The sequence below is a fragment of the Xyrauchen texanus genome, chromosome 3, assembly GCF_025860055.1.
Source record: "Xyrauchen texanus isolate HMW12.3.18 chromosome 3, RBS_HiC_50CHRs, whole genome shotgun sequence".
Taxonomy (NCBI): Eukaryota; Metazoa; Chordata; class Actinopteri; order Cypriniformes; family Catostomidae; genus Xyrauchen; species Xyrauchen texanus.
Genome location: NC_068278.1, coordinates 45,357,160 through 45,381,439, shown reverse-complemented (window position 1 = coordinate 45,381,439; position 24,280 = coordinate 45,357,160). Strand labels below are relative to the sequence as shown.

Genomic DNA, 24,280 nt, shown 5'->3' with positions numbered 1-24,280 from the left:
AAGATGAAGATACATTATGGACCAACATTCTGGAATTTTTAAGGACTTTGAAGAAGAGGAGCAGTTGAAGGTGAGTCAGGGAATCACAAACACGCATGCAGGGTTAAACAAGTGTTTCTCTTAAACCTCCCCTAAAATACAATATTCACAGACACTTTATCATAAAACAAGTTAGATTTTTGTATAGCTTTTAAGAAAACATGATGTATATTTTAATATTATTTAATGTTTGTGGCCAAGTGAGTTTTTTTCTTTTCAACCTCACGATACAACAGTTTTTATTAATTATTTTACAAGTTTTGTGTCTCTACTCAGTGCAAAAGAATGTGAAATGTCTTACTGTAACATCTTACTATAAAAGATTTAAAATAGATTTAAAAATATCAAAACACCGTACAAAGTGTTGTAGTAACAGAGAATTTACTGTGATTTAGATTAAGAGACGCCAACAGTGTGTGTGTGTGTGTGTATACACGAGACAGAAAGATGGTTGTTAGCAACCATGATTTCTCGTGAGACGTTAGCTGTGTATGTGTTTGTCCCATGGGAAAGGAGCTGTGTGTCATTCTGTGTTCTGTGTTTCTTTAATGATCAGCCAATTAACACAAACATTGTTAATATTGAGCTGGACACGGCATCAGCAATCCATGCATTAATCCACCAAGCATCCATCCATCTCATTTTCCAAAACTGTTTACACAATACCACTGAGATCATCTTTCAGTCCACACTGTTAATACTAATTCTTATCACAAATAAAAAAATAAAAAAAGTTTATATAACTTAAGCTTAAGTTTTTATTATTCTTACTGGTTTTAATGAAGTACTCTCTAAATCCTTAAATTGTCATTAATAAAAACATTTATGTGGTCCTAATTAAACTACATGAAATGTCACATTTTGGAATCATAACTCAAATATAAATGTTCTTTAAAATTTGGCTTTGAGTACTACTAACTCAAAATGATCAAGTACAAAATAGTAGCTGTCTGGAATAGCCATAAGCACTTGCACTTAAATAAATTATGCATGTTTGGTAAAAACAAGGGAACTTATGTAGAAAAAAAAAAAATTATTTAAAAAATAATATAGTTTTAATTCTTATTACAATACTATTGTAGTTGTTTTTTTGTAGCTACTTGTTCATTATGATTTGAGTGAAGTCACCATTAGGTTGATAATTGTTACTTCTGGTGAGCTTGGAGCCTGTTAAATTTAAGCCACTATTCTTTACTTTAAAATATTCTTTAAAATAATTAAATTAAATTAAACAATGATACTTTAATCACAGATGAGTTAAGTGTAATTGTAACAAGTTCAAGTTTAAAAGTTTAGTTTACATGTCAAAAAAGTACATTTACTTGGAATAACATACCAACCGTTCAACTAATTATATTTTACAGTGCAGGTTTTGGAAGAGTAATTGATTCTCTCTCCCTTTTCTGTCTATCTCTCACTGTAAGCTGTGGTGATCGTCATAGTGACCAGATTCCCAGGTGAGAAATGTTCACTGTTAACTCCCTTGAACTGCTGTCCCACTGCATTCTTCATTCTACCTCTGTGTCTTCATCTCTCTTTATCTCTAACATGCTCATGAGAAGTTTGAAGTGCTAAAAACATATTTGTAATATATATATTGTAAGTAGAGTCAGAGTGTAAAGGCACATGCAGTGAGGAGATCAGAGTAACCTGTGTGCCTGTTTTGTGCATGTGTGCAGTATGATGGGACAGGCTGCACCTGAGGGATCTCCCAGCTCTCATCGTCTCTCAGTAAAAACTCAAGAGGATGATCAAGACCTAGCAGAGAGTGTGCTCAGTCGGTCAGTGATTGTACAGTTGAAGACAGAAGTTTACATACACCTTAGCCAAATACATTTAAACTCAGATTTTCACAATTCCTGACATTTAATCGTAAAAAAACATTCCCTGTCTGAGGTCAGTAAGGATCACTGTTTAAAGAATGTGAAAAGTCAGAATAATAGTAGAGAGAATTATTTCTTTCAGCTTTTATTTCTTTCATCACATTCCCTATAGGTCAGAAGTTTACATTCACTTTGTTAGTATTTGGTAGCATTGCCTTTATATTGTTTAACTTGGGTCAAACGTTTTGGGTGGCCTTCCACAAGCTTCTCACAATAAGTTGCTGAAATTTTGGCCCATTCATCCAGACAGAACTGGTGTAACTGAGTCTTCCTTGCTCACACACGCTTTTTCAGTACTGACCAAAAAGTTTCTGTTGGATTGAGGTCAGGGCTTTGTGATAGACACTCTAAAACCTTGACTTTGTTGTCCTTAAGCCATTTTGCCACAAATCTGGAGGTACAGTATGTGTGTGCGGTTTTGTTTTTTCTATCTATTTGGGGACTTAATATCCTCATATTGACCCTGCCTGTGGTCCCTTTCACACAATACCCTTACAAGGATACCAAAAAAGGGTGTATCCATAAATCACTTTTTAATACCACAAGATAACCAGTTAGTACGCTTAAAAATAGTCCCAAAGAGCACAATTATAACAACTTAACAGGACTAATAATAGACATCTTTACTGATTAATTTGTCTTTGTGCTTTAACAAAAAAAAAAAATTGCTTCATGTTTCTTGTTTTAAGCCTCCTGTGCATTTGTCACATACTTGCATTGTAAGTGCATTACTGCACAGCCGTGAGGGACAATTCGAAATCCCTTTCTGGTGTAATCAAGAGCATGCCGCACATCCTGTTAATAGAGCTTATGTTGTATTTAACACAGAATATTCAATAAAATACTATATAAGACAATGTACAATAGAAGTCACCATGATGATTCATAACGTGTGACTGTGTGTGAGATTTCTCTTATTCTGTATATCAAAATTAAAATGTAAAAAGACATTTCCCAATCTAACACATGTTCTGTCTCCGTCCCTCCTTTATTTCTCTCAGGTCTCAGTCTGTGTGTGATGACACCTCCTCTGAGCTGCAGCGAGTAGCGGCACTGGAGCCTCAAGATGGGCCATCTAGAAACTCCTTTAGAGGCAGAGGAGCACTATCCAGGTTGGTGAGTCTGGTGGTCACTCTGAGAGATTGGGCACACAGAAGTCTGATAGAGGAGGAGGAGAGACCAGATTCTTTCCTGGAGAGATTCCGAGGACCCGAAGTACGAGCCCCACCCAGTCGAATCAGCAACAACCAACCAGATGCCAATGGCAACATTAAAGGAAATATAAAGTAATACAGCTATAACACACATATACACCAATGCTAGTACCTATATAAACACACATGCACACAATGATAACACTAGGCTCAACTCACAGTGTGGCATATATAGTATTAGGTGCCTACAAAACATATTTTGACACTTCTGTCACACTTATCAATGAATGCAATGTCATTACATTAGATAACAAAATATAGAACACAGTAGCATCTCCAAAAAAGTAGTGGGTGCTCGACCTTGCACAAGGGTCTCCCACAGGCTAGCAGAGGGAAGGATTGCCTTACTTTCCTTTCGCAGTGAGTACTACGCCACATAGAAAGGCCTAGCAATGGCGAAATACGAGCAAAAACGTCCTGTTCAATACAAAACTAAGGAGAGGCTCTTTCAGGTGGACGCACCAATGAGCAAAATGTCTGAGACCGAATGCAAAATAATGAAGCAAACCCTTGTGTTGGCCTAGCCCATCTTTGTCCTATGCATTTTACTGTAATTTAAACTGGGATGTTTCCCATTCCACATGAAGGACTTTGCTATGTTATCAAATTGCTTGAAATAAGAGAGGGGGACATCTAAAGGGAGAGACTGTAGTGGGTAGTTGCCTTTTGGAATACAATTAATAACATTAACTTTCCCAAGCATCGATAACTGTAATGAAGCCCACCTGCCCACATCACTCAAAAATATTTTTATTGAGGGGTCAAAATTAACTCTAATTAAATCACACAAATTGGTTTGATGCCCTGTTTGAATCACCGAAATACACCCGGCTGAAAAGCTGTTACTGGGCAGTATGCTGTCAGAGCCAATGCTTCAGATTTAGACCAATTAACTGTATCTTGAAAACTTAGGAAAGGAAATAATAATAATTCTGTGGAGGCAAGGCATATATCTAGAGGAGTCGGAGACGAATAATAAAATATCATCTGCGTAAAGCAAAAGCTTATGCGCCACACCTTCCGTTTTCACCCCTGGAAACTCATCCTCCTTTCTTATCGCAGCTGCTAATGGTTCTAGGGCAATAATTTGGAAAGAGGGCAACCCTGCCGGTGCCCCTATCCAGAGTAAAATTATCTGAAAGTAATCCATTTTTTTGTACCGCCGCTACCGGGTGTCTATAAAGTAACTTAATCATCGAATAATAGTGTTCCCGAACCCGTATATTTCCAAAATCTTTCTACCATATCAAACGCCTTTCAGCATCAAGTGTGACAGCGACCAGAGTCGGATAATTGCACTGACCACATGATATCGACGAAATGCCTAATGTTATCACTAGAAATGTGTTACTTGGATTGATATTTTGTTATCTAATGCAATTTTCAAATATAGCTTAAGTGTCCAAATAGATTTTTGGGGCCACTCACTGTATATTGAAGCACCTTATGTTATTTTGTATTATTTTTACCTGGACTGACAAATGAAAAAGGAAAATTGGAAACAATCTGCATAGAGAGAATAAATAACTCATTCCTCATGCAACACACATGTATGTTTTTCTCACAGGAAGAAATGGGAGACATTTATAATTTCTTCCTCTGATGATGTGTACTATTACTGGCTGTTCTTCATTGCTGCAGCTGTGCTATATAACTGGGTTCTGCTTGTAGCCAGGTATGACCTTTCTCCTTTGCCTTCTCCTTTACAAATTCATTGTTACCAACAAAGGTTTAATGTACTCCAAATCAACCATTAAAAAGCCCAAAGTCCCGTGTGTTGATGCGTTTGTTGCTGGCGTAACTAATTGCTGCAATGCTGTAAGGCTTTTTGTTACGCTTGTCACTCTTATATCAACAGAACAGCCCTCTGAGACACTGTTTGACTGACTGACTCTGTGAGAGTGTGTGTGAGTGAGTGTGTGAGTGAGTGAGTGAGTGAGTGAGTGAGTGAGTGAGTGAGTGAGTGAATCTGCGTGTGTGTGTGTGTGTGTGTGTGTGTGTTTAGAATAATATTTGACAGGCTTTCTTATGGTTATCTTCAGGTTATCAATATATTTTGGTTCTTGTTTTCTTTCTCCATATATGTGTGTAGGGCATGTTTTGATCAGCTGCAGACTGAAAATCCCATTGTCTGGCTGGTTTTGGACTATATATGTGATTTTGTCTACATACTGGATTCATGTATGCGGCTAAGGACAGGTATGCATATTCAAAAAATTACAGCCACACTTTAGATATATTGTGGTTTGTAGGCTTATCTCATATTAATTTTAACCCCCTATAGTTTACTGCTTTGTTAAATTTGATATTGTAAGATAGAATGTTTTTTCCCCGAGAGCAAAAAAAGTTAAAGAAAATAACATGAAACTTTCGGTTTCACAAGCAAGATGTTAAATTCCTAATCTTTTGCACAATCACTATAGAAAGTCAAACAGGCTCTGTTGTTTTTTTCAACTTAAAGTGATACAGTATGTTGCTCCAAACCCGTATGACTTTCTTTCTTCCATGAAACACAAAAGGAGATGTTAGGCAGAAGGATGGCCATTCACTTTCTTTATATGGAGAAAAAAAGATCCAATGAAAGTTCTACTTGTCATGTCCTTTTGTGATAAGGGCTCTGTAAGTCGCTTTGGATAAAAGCGTCTGCCAAATGCATAAATGTAAATGTAAGTATCAGCAGACCAAGAGAAGTGATTCAAGATCGTAACGTGATGAAACGTCTGATTTATACCCCTATTAGACAGTCTTATTATTCAGGGGGTAAAAACTGTGTGAGGTCATTTTTACTCACCTGCCTGGATTCTACCTCCCTCATTCCTCTGGCTGGATGCTCAGATAGTCATATAAATAGGTTTGCATGATTGAAACAAGCAACAATACTGTGTTGTCCTATACGAATTTGATTCAAATGATATACACTACCAGTCAAAACTTTGGAAACACTTACTCATTCTTTATTATATTTTTTTCCTTCACATTTTAGAACAATAGTAAAGTCATCAAAGCTATGGAATAACATAAATGGAACTATGGGAATTATGTTGTGACTAAACAAATTCCAAAATAAATCAAAACTGTGTTATATTTTAGCATCTTCAAAATACTCACCCTTTGCCTAGAATTTGCAGACATGTACTCTTGACATTTTCTCAACCAACTTAAACTGTATTGAAGGAATTCCCATCTATGTTGGGCAATTATTGGCTGCTTTTCTTTATTATTTGGTCCAAGTCATCAATTTCAAAAACTTTCGATTTAAACTTCAGATCCAAATATTTTTAAGATAATGAGAAACATTTTAGTCAAGTGTTTCAAAACTTAGTGGAGTAGATCATTAAGCCTGTTTGAATATTTGCTTCACGTTTGCATAATTGTAACATAGACAATGCACTTTTGATGTCCCTGAACACATGATTGGTGGTACCACCGATTGCAGCAGTCACAGGCAATCTGAAATTAGGCAAAATGTTATGATCTTTCAGCAATGTTATGGTCAGACACTGTAACTGTTGGTGGACTGAGTTATTATCCCTACTTTCCTCCCCACAAGCATGGCACAGCTGGCTCAGGTAATCTAAAAATAACAAATTAAAGTGAGAAGGATAACATGAATGCTGTAACTCCATCAATGTACACTATCCATTGTAAAATAAATTGTGCACCCTTTTAAATCTGAATGGTACAGGTGAATTACTGCTAAACAAATCTAAGCACACTGGAAAGTCAAAGTTTTCTCTAAAATACAATGCAATTACATTAAGCATACAGCTGTTTTGAAGAAGAGTGACAGCTGTTTCCTTGCTTAATCCTTCCACTCCCTTTGCCGTATTAAAGAAAACACTTCTCTCTGAGTACACTCAGAATTTTTTTTAAAAGAAGCAATTTGATCATATAGAGAAATCAAACATTATTTAGACATCCACAGACAATATTCACCATAAATATTTTACATTGTGTTTCCCAAGATCATGCTTTAGGGCAGTGGTTCTCAAACTTTTTTTGATGAACGGCTCCCTACTTCGTTCCCTTACCCCGTTTCTTGAACGTGAAGGCAGAAATGTGAAGACAGAAACTAATAATAAAAGTTATTATTAATATATTTAACATTTGCCCTTTTTACATTTTTTATTTATTAATTATTTATTTTTATAGTTTTAAAATTGGTATTTGTAACAAGACCATAGTAAACACATGGAAGCATGGATCTTCACTACCATGGTTAGATGTAACATAATTTCTATAAAACAAACATGACCTTTTTGTAATTATAAACAGTAGACCTACTCAGAACACATGTAAAAAAAAATAAAAAATACTAAAAGTAACTTTAAAGAAGTTTATAAATTGTAACAAAAGTTAATTATATTCCATATATGTAATGTAGCCTATAACAAATTTAAAAGAGCTGCATTAGTGATATGATCATATTTATTATCAGTCTATTTCTGCCTAACGTAAACTTAGTGTTACTATAGTAAATTCAAGTGTAGAGATGTAGAATTAAAATGGTTTCCGATTCTCAATGATTCTCGCAAAGTCCATTCTTGCTCTGTCCATTGAGCTGTATCCATCCACAAAGCCATACAGGTGTATTGGCCAAGGTTGTGTATTTCACACTGCTAAACCAGATACTTCAGATGTGTCACTAGATTTCAAAATCTGATGAACCGTGGTTCAAATGCATATCAACCCGTATAATTGAGAACCAACTGATATTCTCCAAGACTAGATAAACATTTTAATGCAAATAGGGACTTGATGATAGATTTGATTATTATGACCAATAAAACACCCCTCATTTGTAAAATAACTCCCCCTTTCTACTAATTTGCTCTCAGCACCCACTGGCATCATTTGAATGCCCCCTGGGTGGCGGTACCACCTAGTTGAGAACCCCTGCTTTAGAGAATTGACAGTTTAAGGGGGATAACATACATGAGCTATTTTGTATCACTTACTTTCAAAGACTCCACAGGATGTGCCATCTTGTTGTTTTGAGCGAGGCAGTGTATCGCTTGACCACCTTGACACATTGCATCTGTCGCAAAAAATCCCTTAACATATGAAAATCATCATTATTGTAACTGAATCACAACTGATTTTATTTTGCAAGAAATTATCGGTTTAGCACATAAAAAGCACATTGTGTACATTAACAACTTCAACTACCTTGTTACATCCTGGCATCATGTCAGATTTAACAAACTTTCTCCCATGTGGTCAAGCTACAAAACCATCTTTGGGATGGCAGCATAACCTTTTAAATTTATTAGTCATTACAAATGTTAATAGTAAGGAGATAAGGACACATTATCACATTAAATTATATCACGTTAAATCAACAATTTCTATTCAAATTAAGAATTTCAATGTACTAAAAAAGGTTTAAAAAAATACATCACTATAAAAGGTTATACAATCTTATTAATATTTCATTATCAACTACGTACAGACCTTGACATAGAAGCCCATAATATTAATTGAAGGGGTGTTACAATAGCAGTACTATGAAATCAGATTAAATAATTAAACTCGATTAACCTGTATGTTATACTGAACATGTTTGAAATGTACATCTAATGCACAGAATTAATAAACTATTAATAACCCCATGAATTAGAATAATTATTAAATTGAATAATAATAACACCACCATCTGGCAACCATAACACCCTGTGTCACGAACCCCGCCCCTCTGCCCCATCTCCGCTTCCTCGAGCACGCACACATGCACTCCGTGAGCGTGCTCGCTTCCCGCTCCCTCGCTCCCCCTTGAGCTCGTACGCTCTTTTTCCTCCATCGGGCTTCCACGCACGGTTTTGCTTTTACGAGCTCTCGCTCGTAAACGATCTCCCCCCTCTGGCGCACTCGGCTCATCAGCCAGAACATTATGACTCTTGTTCTCACGCGCTTCCTATCCCCACACATTAGTTACACCTGCCACAGTCCCAATCACCTGTCATTGTTTGCACCTGCACTCGCCCCTATAAATACACCATCCTTCCGTTTGTTTCCTGTTGGTTATTGTATTGTATTTAGTTCTCCGTATCGTTGCCCTGCTAGTCTCGTCTAGTTTTGACCTCCCTACTGTTTTACCTCTTAGCTTGCCAACTTGTTCCCCTGTCTCCGTTCCCACTTGTCCCTAGTTGTTAACTGTTTTCCCGTCTTCGACCCTCTTGTTTATATCATTGATTCCCCTGCTCCGACCTTACGCTCCCCCTTGACCATTCTCTCTGGATTAACCCTGTTTGTACTTCTGCCTGCTTTTATTACGAATAAAAGCAGTTTTTCATCACATTGTGACTGTCTCAACTTGTGTGTGTGTACTCGGGTTACAGAATAACCAACCTCACCGTAGACAGTCACAATGCGTCGCGCTGAGGATTCGCGCGGCTCACTAGAGCGGAGGAATACGTCACATTCAGCGCGAGGAGCTACGGTGTGGAAGCATGAACGCGCGCTCACAGCCCAGGGCCAGCAGGTGCGTGCAAATTTTGATTTTTGTCACCCTGCGTCACCTGTGTCTGCCCCTGAGCCCGTTTATGCTTCCCCTGCATATTTGAGTGCCGTGAACTCTCCACCCCCCGAGAGGTTTTTTGGCTCTTCCAGCGCTGACCAAGGGTTTTTTTTTGCGAGGCAGCGGTTATGTAACGCATAACCCCGCCCTTGACATTATGGAGCCAGCGGCCCGACTATTGGTGTTGCGTCAGGGAGTCAACCCTTGGAGGTTTATGTCACTGATTTTTGTGCCCTGGCCAACCAGGTGAATTTTGATGAGGTGGTTCTGAAAGACATTTTTCAGGATGGACTGAATGAGCCAGCCTCATCATACATGCCTGGTGGTCGATGCTCTCTCAACCTGGCTCAGTTTATTGACCTCGCCCTGCTGTGCGTTGGTTCCTCGTTTACTGTGGGGGAGGCAGACACTGAACCAGCGCTCCACACCAAGACCCCCCTCTCGAAGCCTACCACGGCCCTAGTCCCCAAGCCTGACACGGCCCTAGTCCCCAAGCCTGACACGGCCCTAGTCCCCAGGCCTGACACGGCCCTAGTCCCCAAGCCTGACACGGCCCCAGTCCCGAGGCCTGTTAAGGCCCCAGCCTCGAAGCCTGGCACGGCCAGCGAGCCAGCGCCCATGCCTGCCACGGCCAACGAGCCAGCGCCCATGCCCGCCACGGCCAACGAGCCAGCGCCCATGCCCGCCACGGCCAACGAGCCAGCGCCCATGCCCGCCACGGCCAACGAGCCAGCGCCCATGCCCGCCACGGTCAGCGAGCCAGCGCCTGTAGCCTCGACCGCCCCAGAGCCAGCGCCTGTAGCCTCGACCGTCCCCATGGCCACGTCCCCCGTTGGCCGAAGACGTAAGAGAAGGAAGAGGGCCCCTTCTCCCCAGTCTCGTCTTGTGCTCAAGACCGCAGAGGTGCCCTCAGAGTCTTCCACGGCTCTGCCGGGTTCTGCTCCGCCCTCAGAGTCTTCCACGGCTCTGCCGGGTTCTGCTCCGCCCTCAGAGTCTTCCACGGCTCTGCCGGGTTCTGCTCCGCCCTCAGAGTCTTCCACGGCTCTGCCGGGTTCTGCTCCGCCCTCAGAGTCTTCCACGGCTCTGTCAGCCTCTGCTCGCCCCTCAGAGCCCTCCCGGGCTCCTCCTCTCGAGCCTCCCAGGGCTCCTCCTCACGAGCCTCCCAGGGCTCCTCCTCTCGAGCCTCCCAGGGCTCCTCCTCTCGAGCCTCCCAGGGCTCCTCCTCTCGAGCCTCCGAGGGCCCCTCCTCACGAGCCTCCTAGGGCCCCTCCTCACGAGCCTCCCAGAGCTCTACCCCTCAAGTCCCTCAGGGCTCCATCCCTCGAGTCTTTCACGGCTCCACCCCTCAAGCCTCTCACGGCTTCGCCTCTCGAGTCTTTCAGGGCTCCATCCCTCGAGTCTTTCATGGCTCCACCCCTCAAGCCTCTCACGGCTTTGCCTCTCGAGTCTTTCAGGGCTCCATCCCTCGAGTCTTTCATGGCTCCACCCCTCAAGCCTCTCACGGCTTCGCCTCTCGAGTCTCTCATGGCTCCATCCCTCGAGTCTTTCATGGCTCCACCCCTCAAGCCTCTCACGGCTTCACCTCTCGAGTCTTTCAGGGCTCCATCCCTCAAGCCTCTTACGGCTTCGCCTCTCGAGTCTCTCAGGGCTCCTCCGCCTCTCAGGGCTCCGCCCCTCGAGTCTTTCATGGCTCCACCCCTCAAGCCTCTCACGGCTTCACCTCTCGAGTCTTTCATGACTCCACCCCTCAAGCCTCTTACGGCTTCGCCTCTCGAGTCTCTCAGGGCGCCTCCTCCTCCTCTCAAGCCTCTCAGGGCTTCGTCTCTCGAGTCTTTCAAGGCTCCCCCCCTCAAGCCTCTCGAGCCTCCCAGGGCTCGGCCACTAGAGGCTCCTATGGCTCTGCCTCCCGAGCCTCCTACGGCTCCCCCTCCAGAGCCTCCTACGGCTCCACCCCCCGAGCCTCTCATGGCTCTGCTCCCAAAGACTCCAGAGCTTCCTAGGGCTCCGCCTCTCGAGCCTTCCACGGCTCCACCACCCGAGCCTCCTACGGCTCTGCTCCCTAAGACTCCAGAGCCTTCTAGAGATTCGCCTCCCGAGCCTCCTACGGCTCTGCTCCCTAAGACGCCAGAGCCTTCTAGAGATTCGCCTCCCGAGCCTCCTGCGGCTCCGCCTCCCAAGCCTCCAACGGTGCCACCTCCCCCGGCTCCGCCTCCAGAGCCTACCAGGGCTTCACTCCTGGAGCCTTCTACGGCGCCACCTCCCCTGGCTCTGCCTCTAGAGCCTACCCGGGCCTCGCTCCTGGAGCCTTCTACGGCGCCACCTCCCACGGCGTCACCTCCCTCGGCTCTGCCTCCAGAGCCTTCCAGGACCTCACCTCTGGAGCCTCCTACGGCGCCACCTCCATGGGCTCCACTTCCTGAGCCTTCCAGGCCTTCGCCCCTAAAGCCTCCTTCGGCTCCACCTCCAGAGCCTTCCAGGCCTTCGCCCCTAAAGCCTCCTTTGGCTCCACCTCCAGAGCCTTCCAGGCCTTCGCCCCTAAAGCCTCCGTCGGCTCCACCTCCAGAGCCAACTACGGGGCCGCCTCTGACGACTCCGCCTTTCACGTCTCAGCCCGGACTTCCTGACCCTCTACCTGTCCTGTGGCCTCTTCCCTGGCCTCCGGACCCTATTCCTGTCCTGTGGTCACCTTCCAGACCCCCGGACCCAGTCCCTGTCCTTCAGTCGCCTTCCAGACCTCCTGACCCAGTCTCTGCCCTATGGCTGCCCCCTGGACCTCCCGACCACCCGCCTGTCCACTATGTTCCCCCTGACCTTGTCTTGAACTGCCCATTGACCCCCATGGACTGTTTCATTTCCCTTTTGGTGCCTTCTGTTCTCCGCGAGATCACACTCTCGTTCTGTTCCCCGCGAGATCACACTCTCGTTCTGTTCCCCGCGAGATCACACTCTCGTTCTGTTCCCCGCGAGATCACACTCTCGTTCTGTTCCCCGCGAGCATCACACTCTCGTTCTGTTCCCCGCGAGCTCACACGCTCGTTCTGTCCCCTCGAGCTCACACGCTCGTTCTGTCCCCCCGAGCTCACACGCTCGTTCTGTTCCCTCGCGCTCCTCGCAGCCGAGCGCGGCCGTCAGGAGCCGTCCTATTCAGAGGGGGGAGTACTGTCACGAACCCCGCCCCTCTGCCCCATCTCCGCTTCCTCGAGCACGCACACATGCACTCCGTGAGCGTGCTCGCTTCCCGCTCCCTCGCTCCCCCTTGAGCTCGTACGCTCTTTTTCCTCCATCGGGCTTCCACGCCCGGTTTTGCTTTTACGAGCTCTCGCTCGTAAACGATCTCCCCCCTCTGGCGCACTCGGCTCATCAGCCAGAACATTATGACTCTTGTTCTCATGCGCTTCCTATCCCCACACATTAGTTACACCTGCGACAGTCCCAATCACCTGTCATTGTTTGCACCTGCACTCGCCCCTATAAATACACCATCCTTCCGTTTGTTTCCTGTTGGTTATTGTATTGTATTTAGTTCCCCGTATCGTTGCCCTGCTAGTCTCGTCTAGTTTTGACCTCCCTACTGTTTTACCTCTTAGCTTGCCAACTTGTTCCCCTGTCTCCGTTCCCACTTGTCCCTAGTTGTTAACTGTTTTCCCGTCTTCGACCCTCTTGTTTATATCATTGATTCCCCTGCTCCGACCTTACGCTCCCCCTTGACCATTCTCTCTGGATTAACCCTGTTTGTACTTCTGCCTGCTTTTATTACGAATAAAAGCAGTTTTTCATCACATTGTGACTGTCTCAACTTGTGTGTGTGTACTCGGGTTACACCCTGCCACTCGGGTCTTCTGCCCCAGTTCTGAGGGGGGCATACAGTAGTAACCCATGGGTCTAACTTAAAATGTTTACTTCAAACAAAAAGTAAAATATTTTGGCCCACAAATCAACATAAATTTCTGTGTTCACAAAACGTTTAATATCCAGCATGACAGACTGTTACATATCACTATGACACACACAATTTAATCAATTAACCTCTTTACCCATCTTTCCCTATATTTTTTAGGAAGGGTAAAGCAATATTTTATATGCATAATTGTGTATCTGGACAGAAAGCTAGCTATGGACTGACCCACGACTGATTATAATATTATAGACTGTTAATGACATTTTTTAATTACTTTGCTACTGTAAAAGAGGAGTGTATATTAAAACTTTCCTATTAAACTCATCTAATTCTTAAAACTCTTTCTATAAGGTATTAATGTATTCCAAAAACAATGCTGTGTTGTGTGGTCCAGTTAAACAAGAATGACCCTTTGGAGACCATGGATATACATCTAATTGGATACATTTCTGTGTCTTCCTCCTGGTCTTCATCTTCCTCTCTTTGTTCATTCATGTTCTAATTTTTGGTTTACAATGAAAAATGGTCTGCCTTTTATATATTTGAGACAATAATGAATTGTGATTGTGTGATTTTGGTAGATGTTTGTCTAACAATTAAGGAAAAGAGGAAGTTGGCTTGACAAAACATGTAGACAGTTATTGTTGCACTTTTCAGTCGCACATAATAAGGCACAGCTTTTCAGCTGTACACTAAAGGTTTGCTTTTCAGTATCCGCCACACTGACACGCAGACACACACACACACACACATGCACAAAGACAGCTTTGTGTGTGTCTCTCTCTCTCTCTCTCTCTCATCTGCTGGTGTCTCCTCTCCTTAAAAACTCCTGCTGCCTCTTACTGGAACACGAGACTGGTGTACTGGAACACGAGACCACTTATCTTCTCAGCCTCGCTCTGCCCAGAAGCCACTCGGCCTCACCCTGCTCACCACAGTTTGGTTGAGTTTGTGCTGGTGCGACATGTTTTCTATACAGAATGCTCTATAGGACATACATTGTTGTATTTATTAATCCACCAAACCTATTTTTATGACTATATGAGCACCCAACTAGAAGAATGAGGGAGGCAGAATCCAGGCTTATGGGAAAATATGACCTTGCTCAATTTTTACCCCCCCTGAATAATAAGACTTTCTATAACTAATATACCAATATAACTGTGGCTATACATATAATAATGTCAAAGACTTTTGAAATGAGGACGTTTGAAAGCCATTGAGTTTAATTTCTTAATTTATGGTGCCATCAACAGGTAAAACAATGTGGTTTGTCCACTCATTTGAACAGAGTGAGCCTAGATGAAACATAAAATCTGGTGCTCCTGCCAATGTTCCACAATTTTTTCCTCCATTTCTTCGGTCCAATGAGACTTTCTTGATACCGCAGCCATACTAGTTGATGTTTTGTTGCAGGTACATCAGGACTCCTCCCACTGAATCTTCCCTTGCCCCGTTTCTTGCTCTCTCATTGGCTGTATTTGAACGCTGCAGTTGTGTTCAGTCAAAATATTGCACGATTTGGAATCGCAGACAGGTCCAGATATTTAACATTCTAGATATCTTGCTGACATCAGCGATGTCTCGGCAACATGTCAGCAATCGTGTCTTTTGTTTTATCGTGTCTATGATATAGTGTTCATACACTGTGTTCGTTGCTCACGGGAGCGAGCTCTGATTTGCCTACGATTTCAGGCTTTTGTCGGCGATCTCCACAAAACTGTCTGCGAATGAAAATCGGGCTTAAAATCGTGTAGTGTAAACTCTGCATTAGGCTCCAGCCAGGCAGTCGGAATAAGACACAACACCGCCACTGTGTACATCTGTGTGCTCTAGAAATGGAGCCAGAGGTTTGAGAAAGTGCAGAACGAAACTTGGGTGATTCAGGCAGGCTTTGATATCGTGGATGCCGGAGGAGACCCATTTGAATTCTTGAATGTTCTAGTAAAAAGCTCTATATATTACGTTATTGTTTACAAACAAACACTCCAACCCGCCCCTGCTGGGTTCTTTTGGTCGCCTAAAAAAGAACTGCTGTCTATGGGCACTTTGCTAAAATTGTGCTGAACCTGCCCAAAATGTGCTGTTTGTGGGGTTCAAACACCCTTTTTTTGAGTGGGGTTTCTTAAAATTTCCACTAGATCGTTGCATCAGGAAAAACCCAGGATTTTACATAAATTATGATATTTCACTGGTCACCATCATTGTTATTGCATATGCTCAATTAGACACAATTGACCCCGCAGAACCTGTTGGTGGATATGAACTTTTTTTTTTTTTTTTTTTTTTACAAAGAATCTACGTAAACTCTGATTGCAAACTTTTTTAATTTCCAAAGTGCTGTCGCTGTGAAAGATATGAGGTAAAATATCAATGATATAAAGGAACAGATCACGTCTTCACCACCGCAGCGCATGGACTACTGTTTGTGAAAGGAAAAATTAATAAAAATAATGTCATACAGCGAAAATTATGTCTGCATTTATTTTGAATGCAGTAAATAATATTGTTCAGTCGAAAACAGCTGTTATTAAGTTTGATATAGAATATGATAATATTGAAGTAAGAATATTATTATTTATTGTATATTGGTTAATAATTTAAGCAGTAAAGACATGTCTAGTGGTGTTTAAATATATATATATATATATATATATATCACATTTCTTAGGCTTTAGAGGTGTGTTAAACATGTGAGGATGTGTATTCATCAACCTGTTACATGTCCAACATTATCATACAGGCTCATTGAACCAAGTTTAAACTTGTTTTGCTGATATTTCAGAAAAGGCCCCTTCTAATTTCTTCACTGTAAATCATAGATAAACCATGTATAATAACTTTTATTAACATTAAAATACATTATTACATTCTATAAAGCTTAAAAGATTATTAAAACTGCAGTGATGCCTATTTTCACCATTGAAATTTGCTGCTTGAAAGACACGGAAGCGTGGTTTCCTGCGGTGTGACATCAGAGTAATTTCATCTATATGGAGGTAGTCGAACCTCTCAAACTGCTATAGAGTCCTGACATTATAAACAGCACTGATGAGATAAAGAGATAACATCTCGTTATGTACGTTACCTCGGTTCCCTGAGACAAAGGGAATGAGACAAACGCAATGTAAAATGCAATGTAAAGTGTACTGATTTGTAAGGGAACATTGTACCCTGCATTGATTTCACATTTTTTTTAAATAAACATCATCATCCAAACTAAAATGTTTTTAATGTAGTAACACTAACTGGTATATATGCATATTACATTGATTAGGGCGAATCTATAAGACTCTTGGTCCAAACCCTTATGACTTTCTTCCATGAAAAAGAATGTATTTTTCCATTTAAGGAAAAATATGCAATGAAAGTAAATATTTACTGAGTTTAATCTACCTAACATCTCAGTTTTAATATCCATTTTATACTCCATGGAATTATTAACTGTGAAAGTTGTAGTTAAAGTTTTCTAAACATGTTTAGGCTCTTAGTTTTTCATAAATACTATTGCTGATTTTTTAGGAAGACTATATATTTCGCATAACCACAGTAATGCAGATCCATCCATGGTCTTACCTGTGGGGCAATGGCTTTATCATTACAAATGCCACTGTTACAAAATGGAAGAGCAATCGAAACATTTTCATAAAGGCAAGTCAATTTTAGAATGGTTAAAGGGATTAAAATCTGGATTTCCTTGGACAAATGGATAAATTATTGACAACATTTTCCTCCTGTTCTCTCCTACTGCTTTTAGATATTCTAAGAGATGACTTAAATCATTAGGCTTGTGTCCTGCTGATCCCATATCATTGTTGTTCAAATAAAATGTCCAAAACAAACGCATTACCATTATAACATCAGTGGAACTCATCAGATAACATATTGCAACTCTCTGAAACAACATGCCAACTTCCCTTGTGATCATGTTGACTCCTAATACATTTTGATCTATGTGAAAAAACAAGGAACTATACGAGATATGACAGTTCCATAGTGTGGCAGGGAGGAGGGCGGGGCCGGGTCATGATCATACACGCCCGGTCCCTTATCAGGCAAATTAAGCCTCCGAGAGGGATAAAGGCCGATGACAGACGGTGGTGCGACGAGAGAGAGATAGTTTACGGACATGTCCGTCATGTGTGTGTTTGTCTTTTAAGTTTATAATTAAAACTATTATTTATATTGTCAAGCCAGTTCCCGCCACCTCCTTTCCATTGATCCCTTTACACATAGTTAAAGATCATGCCGTTTTTTCTGATTAAGATCACACTGCCAACATAGCTGTGTTTTTCTCTTACTATGCCCTCCTAGGTTACCTGGAGCAGGGACTTCTGGTGAAGGACCTGGCAAAACTGAAGGACAGCTACATTAATACTTTTCAGTTCAAAATGGACCTTATCTCCATTCTCCCAACTGACCTGGCCTACATCAGCATGGGCATCAATACACCGCAACTCCGCTTCAACCGTCTCCTTCGCTTCTCACGTATGTTCGAGTTCTTTAACCGAACAGAGACAAGAACCAACTACCCAAACATCTTCCGTATCTGGAACTTGGTGCTTTACATCCTGGTCATTATTCATTGGAATGCCTGCATCTACTTTGCCATCTCAAAGTCTCTTGGCTTTGGGTCTGATCAGTGGGTTTATCCCAACATTACACTCCCAGAGTTCGGAGATTTGAGACGGTGTTACGTGTACTGCTTCTACTGGTCCACACTGACACTCACCACCATTGGTGAAATGCCACCACCTGTACGGGATGAGGAGTATGTGTTTGTGGTGTTTGACTTTCTTGTTGGAGTCCTAATCTTCGCCACCATCGTAGGTAATGTAGGTGCCATGATTTCAAATATGAATGCCACACGGGCAGAGTTTCAGGCACGGATCGATGCTATTAAACATTACATGCATTTCCGCAAGGTTAGCCGCAACCTTGAGACACGTGTAATCAAATGGTTTGACTACCTCTGGACTAATCAGAAAGCAGTTGATGAACAGGAAGTCTTAAAGAATCTTCCTGACAAGCTACGTGCAGAAATTGCTATCAATGTTCATTTATCCACTCTGAAGAAAGTTCGTATCTTTCAGGATTGTGAGGCTGGGCTGTTAGTTGAGCTAGTTTTAAAACTGCGCCCCCAGGTGTACAGTCCTGGCGACTACATATGTCGAAAAGGAGACATTGGAAAAGAGATGTACATAATTAAAGAAGGAAAGTTAGCAGTTGTTGCTGATGATGGAGTGACACAGTTTGCTTTGCTAACAGCTGGAGGATGTTTCGGGGAGATTAGCATTCTTAACATTCAGGGCAGCAAAATGGGAAACCGACGAACAGCTAACATTCGTAGTATTGGCTACTCAGACCTTTTCTGCCTGTCAAAGGATGACCTAATGGAGGCTGTAACTGAATACCCTGATGCTCAGAAAGTTCTGGAAGAGCGTGGAAGGGAGATTCTGAGGAAGCAGGGACTTCTGGATGAAAGTGCTACTGCACAGGGAGGGATGATTGTAATGGATACGGATGAGAAGGTTGAACGTCTGGAGGGCTCATTGGATGGTCTACAGACACGTTTTGCCCGATTGCTGGGAGAGTTTACGACAACTCAAAGCAGACTGAAGCAGAGAATTACAGCGCTTGAGAGACAGCTGTGCCATACAGGGCTTGGGCTTGTTTCAGATCAAGAGATGGACTTTGAGAGTGATGGGAACACATCACGTGCCAACTCAGCTGCACATACACATTCACAAATGGACACTGAGAGGTCAACCAATGTAGATCCTCAACCTGAAAACCAGCACTCACCCAGGAACACCAGGAACCGGGACTAAACAAAGACTTGATTTTATAAAGTGCTTTAGATCATTATTAGGCTGGGTGATAGTAATTATCAAATCTCATTATCACACTAAGTGTCTCTGTGTGACAACATTATCACAGAGGAATACTTTAAAGCAATGTTTCTCAACTGGTGAGTCGGAGGAATGTTCAGAAAGGGTCACAGACAGCAGGAAAACAGCAATGCCAAGGTTTTTCCACTATGGAAAATGGTTTGGTGGCTACCCAAGTGAAATTTTGGGCCACAATGTCAAATTTAATCATATTCCTCTTGCATTCGCCTTTGCACACCAGAGGAGACGTGATAATACAAAACAAATCACAGACGAATGGCCTTTTCACATTAAAAAAGAGCCAACTGATCGCCTTTAACACATTCACACCCTTACAATAGGTGGCACTACTTATAGCAATTTTACCCTGGTACAGTAGGTGTAAAGCACTTTTAAGCTGGTCTGCCATTTGCTCCTAACGGTTGAGAAGAACTACATGACAACTTTGTTAAACAACCATGAAATCGTAAAACAAAGACTAGCAAGCGATCGACATAATGAGCAGATCGAAAAAGAAAACTGATTTGTCTGCAAGCCGCAGCAGCGATGACGAGTTTGTTGATTTGCTCAACGAGAAAGGAAACATTCAACAATTCTCAAACTATATCAGTTCACCTGATGGACAAGTTGACTGGCAGTATTATCATGTATACACGGTCTGAGGGGTGATTAGAAAGAATCGAGTGTAAAAAATTATATTGGAACAAAATTATAAATTGGAACAGTAACGATTATATTCCACTGCCACACATACATATTTGTGCTATGTACATTTGTTTAAAATCACTGCGTAATGCACTCGCATAATGACTGTTAAAACAAATGTTGTCAATTGGAGCAGTAGTGATTGTGTGTTCTTAGTGATCTTATTTCCACTTGTTATACATATTCTCAAAATCCTGCATGTTACGAGTTATACGAGAAACAAGCACAAAACCCATTTTCAGTCTGACCATTTATTAGATATTTTAATACTGCTAACAGCAGCACAGCTGTTAATTATTTAATAATAGCACAGCAATAACAATTACATTATTTTGTGGAGAAACCACACCTTTTTTGGTTTATAAAGGCACACAGACATATTAATATCTGGTGAAGAAAACCACATAAGATACTTAAAGCTGTTTTTTAAGTGATACAAAGGCAAAGATGATACAATATATATTATATGAGAGATATAGAATAACTCATGAAAGGCTAAATGCAAAAGCAAAAAATGCAGCATTATGGAATAAATTATGAAAACAATCCACATAAGATTAGAGGTGTTTTTTCTATACATTCTCCTTCCTGCCCAATAGGTGGCGATGTACACAAAAAAAAATGTGAATCACAAAAAATAAAAGAAGAGGAATGTGTAAGTAAAAGTGGACATTTATAGATAAAAGGACTTAAAAATGTACCTATTTCTCACCCACACCTATTATATCGCTTCTGACAACATGGATTTAACCACTGTAGTCTTATTGGTTACTTTTACACTGCTTTTATACGCTAATGAGGAAATGAGATAGCACCGTGCCCGTGTGCCGTGTGCCAAAATAAACGTTTTCAAAACATTATCATCCTTACTAAAATTGATGACAGTCTTTAATAAAAACAGTAACTGTGGTATTTTGACAAACATTTTATAGTTTCATATTAAAAAATCTATTAAGTAGAATCTATTAGACCTCATTTTATTACAACTGTGGCATAGTTAAAGTGTTTAGGCTACTATTTTTTCATAACAAATACTATATATATATATATATATATACATATATATATACACACACATACACATATCACACACACACACACACACACACACACACACACAGATAGATAGTAGGGCTGTCAATCAATAAAAAAATTAATAGAATTAATTACATGGTGTCCCGATTAATTAATCGCATATACAAATATTTGCTGAGAAAGCCCCTCATATAACAATAATTCAATATATAAAGTTTATATATATATATATATATATATATATATATATATATATATATATATATATATATATATATATCAATGTATAATTATACATCGTTATCTTTAAATATTAAAAAATTATATATATACACACAATGTATTGTTTACTACCATATTATTGCTCATAAGTCAATCATTGGCGTACGGTTCACAGGAATCCATTTCACAAGTGAATTTGTCAATCAGTTGGAGATTTATTATGAGGGCTTGTTTAAGAGCCCGTCAATTTCAACAAGCATCAGACATGTGTAGGGTCTCGGGTGCGTTGCATCATAAACATAAAATGTTTAGTTCGCTGTTTCAAGTTAAATATGGTTTAATACTCAATCTTTAAACACATCTTGAGATCCCTTAGTTTGCATTTGCGCTCCTGCAAGTGTTTTGAGCACAAGAACGTAACACATGTCTGTGCTGTGGATTGTTTTCTTCACTGTATAAACTGTGCGTTGCTCACACAGCTGAAATTTCACTTACTGCACTCTGGAGTAAACAGATGGTATTACAAGCTTGCATTTCTCAGGAATCTTCCTTATTATGGTGCGATTAATTGCGTTAATTATTTTAATGCATTATTTTTTGTCAAATTAATCGCACTGAATTAACACGTTAAATCGACAGCCCTAATAGATAGATAGATAAACTAGCTACATTTACCTAACAACAGTAATGAGCTTAATATGGCATGGCAATGTTTATATAAGGGCAAGTACATAAAATGCTTGAAAGTCTGGACCTCCAAGACTTATGGACAAAGTTTTCCTCCAGTGTAATGTTCTGTTTGAATTATGTTTGATATTGGGAAATAAAAACTAATAATAAAAATAATAGGCTGAATTAAATAAATGTAAAGTAAAAATAAAAACATCAACTGTTAAAAAGGGGCAAGAAAAAAACTAGTTGGGAACAACTGCTTTAAATGACCTAGTATTTGTCTGTAAATAAGGAACAATATTTCATGAAGCACAAGCTGATATTTCATGATCAAACATGATCAGAAACAGAATGAGCTTTATTGCCAAGTAAGCTTACACATACAAGGAATTTGTCTTGGTGACACAGGCTTCCAGTGCACAAACAATACAGCAACAAGACATAGATAACAATAAAATAAAAACATAAAAATAACAGTGGATAGAAAATAAAGTATAGAAATATACAATAAATTATATGATATATTTGCACGTGTTCAGCACCAGCTTGTTTTGACTACACCAGTGTGCCAGCCATTCAACCTCCCTTCTGTATACAGACTCATCACCATCTTGGATAAGGCCAATGACAGTAGTGTCATCTGCAAACTTCAGGAGCTTGACAGAGGCATCCTTGGTGGTGCAGTCATTTGTATAATGGGAGAAGAGTAGTGGGGAGAGCACACATCCCTGGGGGGCGCCAGTGCTGTTTGTACATGTGCTGGAAGTGAATTTCCCCTGTCTCACTAGCTGTTGCCTGTCTGTCAGAAAACTGGTGATCCACTGACAGATAGAGGTGGGAACAAAGAGTTGGTTTAATTTAGTCCGAAGAATAGCTGGGTTGATAGTGTTTAAAGCCAAACTGATGTCCACAAGAAGGATCCTTGCATAAGGAATAGGAGTGGTGGTGGCGTAGTGGACTAAAGCACATAACTGTTAATCAGAAGGTCGCTGGTTCAAACCCCATGGCCACCACCATTGTGTCCTTTTGCAAGGCACTTAACTCCAGGTTGCTCTGGGGGGATTGTCCCTGTAATAAGTGCACTGTATGTCGCTTTGGATAAAAGCTTCTGCCAAATGCGAAATGAAAATGTAGATGTAAAAATAAGTCCCTGATGTTGCAAGATATGATGCAATCCCATGTTGACTGCATCATCCACAGACCAGTTTGCTCAATAAGAAAATTGAAAGGGATATAGAAAGGGTCCAGTGATGTCTTTCAGTTGGGCCAACACCAGTCTCCCAAATGACTTCATGACCACACATGTCAGAGCGACGGGTCTGTAGTCATTAAGTCCTGTGGTTTTGGGTTTCTTTGGGACAGGAATGATGGTTGAGCATTTGAAGCTGCATGGGATTTCACACTGCTCCAGTGATCTATTCAAGATCATTGTGAAGTTGGGGGCCAGCTGCTTAGCACAGGATTTTAGACAAGTGGGTGAAACATTGTCTGTGCCCTGTGCTTTCCTTGTCTTTTGTTTTCAGAAGACATGGCACATCTCCTCTTCACAGATCTTAAGGTGTTGATGTTTGTGTGAAGTGGGGGCGTGAGATTGGGACTTTCAAATCTACAGTAGAACACATTCAGGTCATCAGCCAGTTGTTGGTCCCTACAGTGTTGGGGGATCGAGTCTTGTAGTTAATAAATTGTTTCAGGCAACTCCAAACTGATGCAGGGTCGTTAGCTGAAAACTTGTTTTTCAGCTTATCAGAATAGCTTTTTTTTAACCACTCAGATTTCCTTATTCAATGTGTTCCTGTTCTGATTGTACAACAATTTATCCCCACTTCTGTAAGCATCATCTTTTGCCTGACGAAGCTGCCTGAGCTTTGCTGTAAACCATGGTTTGTCATTGTTGTATGTTAAAAAAAAAGTCCTAGTAGCACATATCCTCACAGAAACTGATATATGATGTCACAGTATCTGTGAGCTCATCAAGATTGGTGTCTGCAGCCTCAAATACACTCCAATCAGTGCAGTCAAAACAGGCTTGTAGTTCCAGCTCTGCTTCATTGGTCTATGTCTTTACAGTCTTTACTACAGGTTTAGCTGATTTTAGTTTCTGCCAGTAGGTTTGAAGAAGATGAACCAGACAGTTATCAGAGAATCCCAAAGTTGCTCTAGGGACAGAGCGGTATGCATCCTTTATTGTTGTGTAGCAATGA

General features: G+C 41.2%; 1 protein-coding gene across 1 annotated transcript; it reads left to right on the top strand.

The window, feature by feature from the left end:
* Positions 1 to 1,719: 1,719 nt before the first annotated feature.
* cnga2b (cyclic nucleotide gated channel subunit alpha 2b) lies at positions 1,720 to 19,382 on the top strand. The gene is made up of 5 exons (XM_052099860.1): positions 1,720 to 1,820; positions 2,924 to 3,208; positions 4,704 to 4,811; positions 5,229 to 5,335; positions 17,866 to 19,382. The coding sequence occupies exons 1-5, from the start codon at positions 1,720 to 1,722 to the stop codon at positions 19,380 to 19,382; spliced, it is 2,118 nt and encodes a 705-aa protein (XP_051955820.1).
* The last annotated feature ends 4,898 nt before the right edge of the window (positions 19,383 to 24,280 follow it).

Bases quoted from the DNA above. Each gene is read 5' to 3' on its own strand.
- cnga2b (XM_052099860.1), top strand. From the start codon at position 1,720: ATGATGGGACAGGCTGCACCTGAGGGATCTCCCAGCTCTCATCGTCTC. The intron at 4,812-5,228 runs GTATGACCTTTC...ATATGTGTGTAG, and splicing joins TGGGTTCTGCTTGTAGCCAG to GGCATGTTTTGATCAGCTGC. The intron at 5,336-17,865 runs GTATGCATATTC...ATGCCCTCCTAG, and splicing joins ATGTATGCGGCTAAGGACAG to GTTACCTGGAGCAGGGACTT.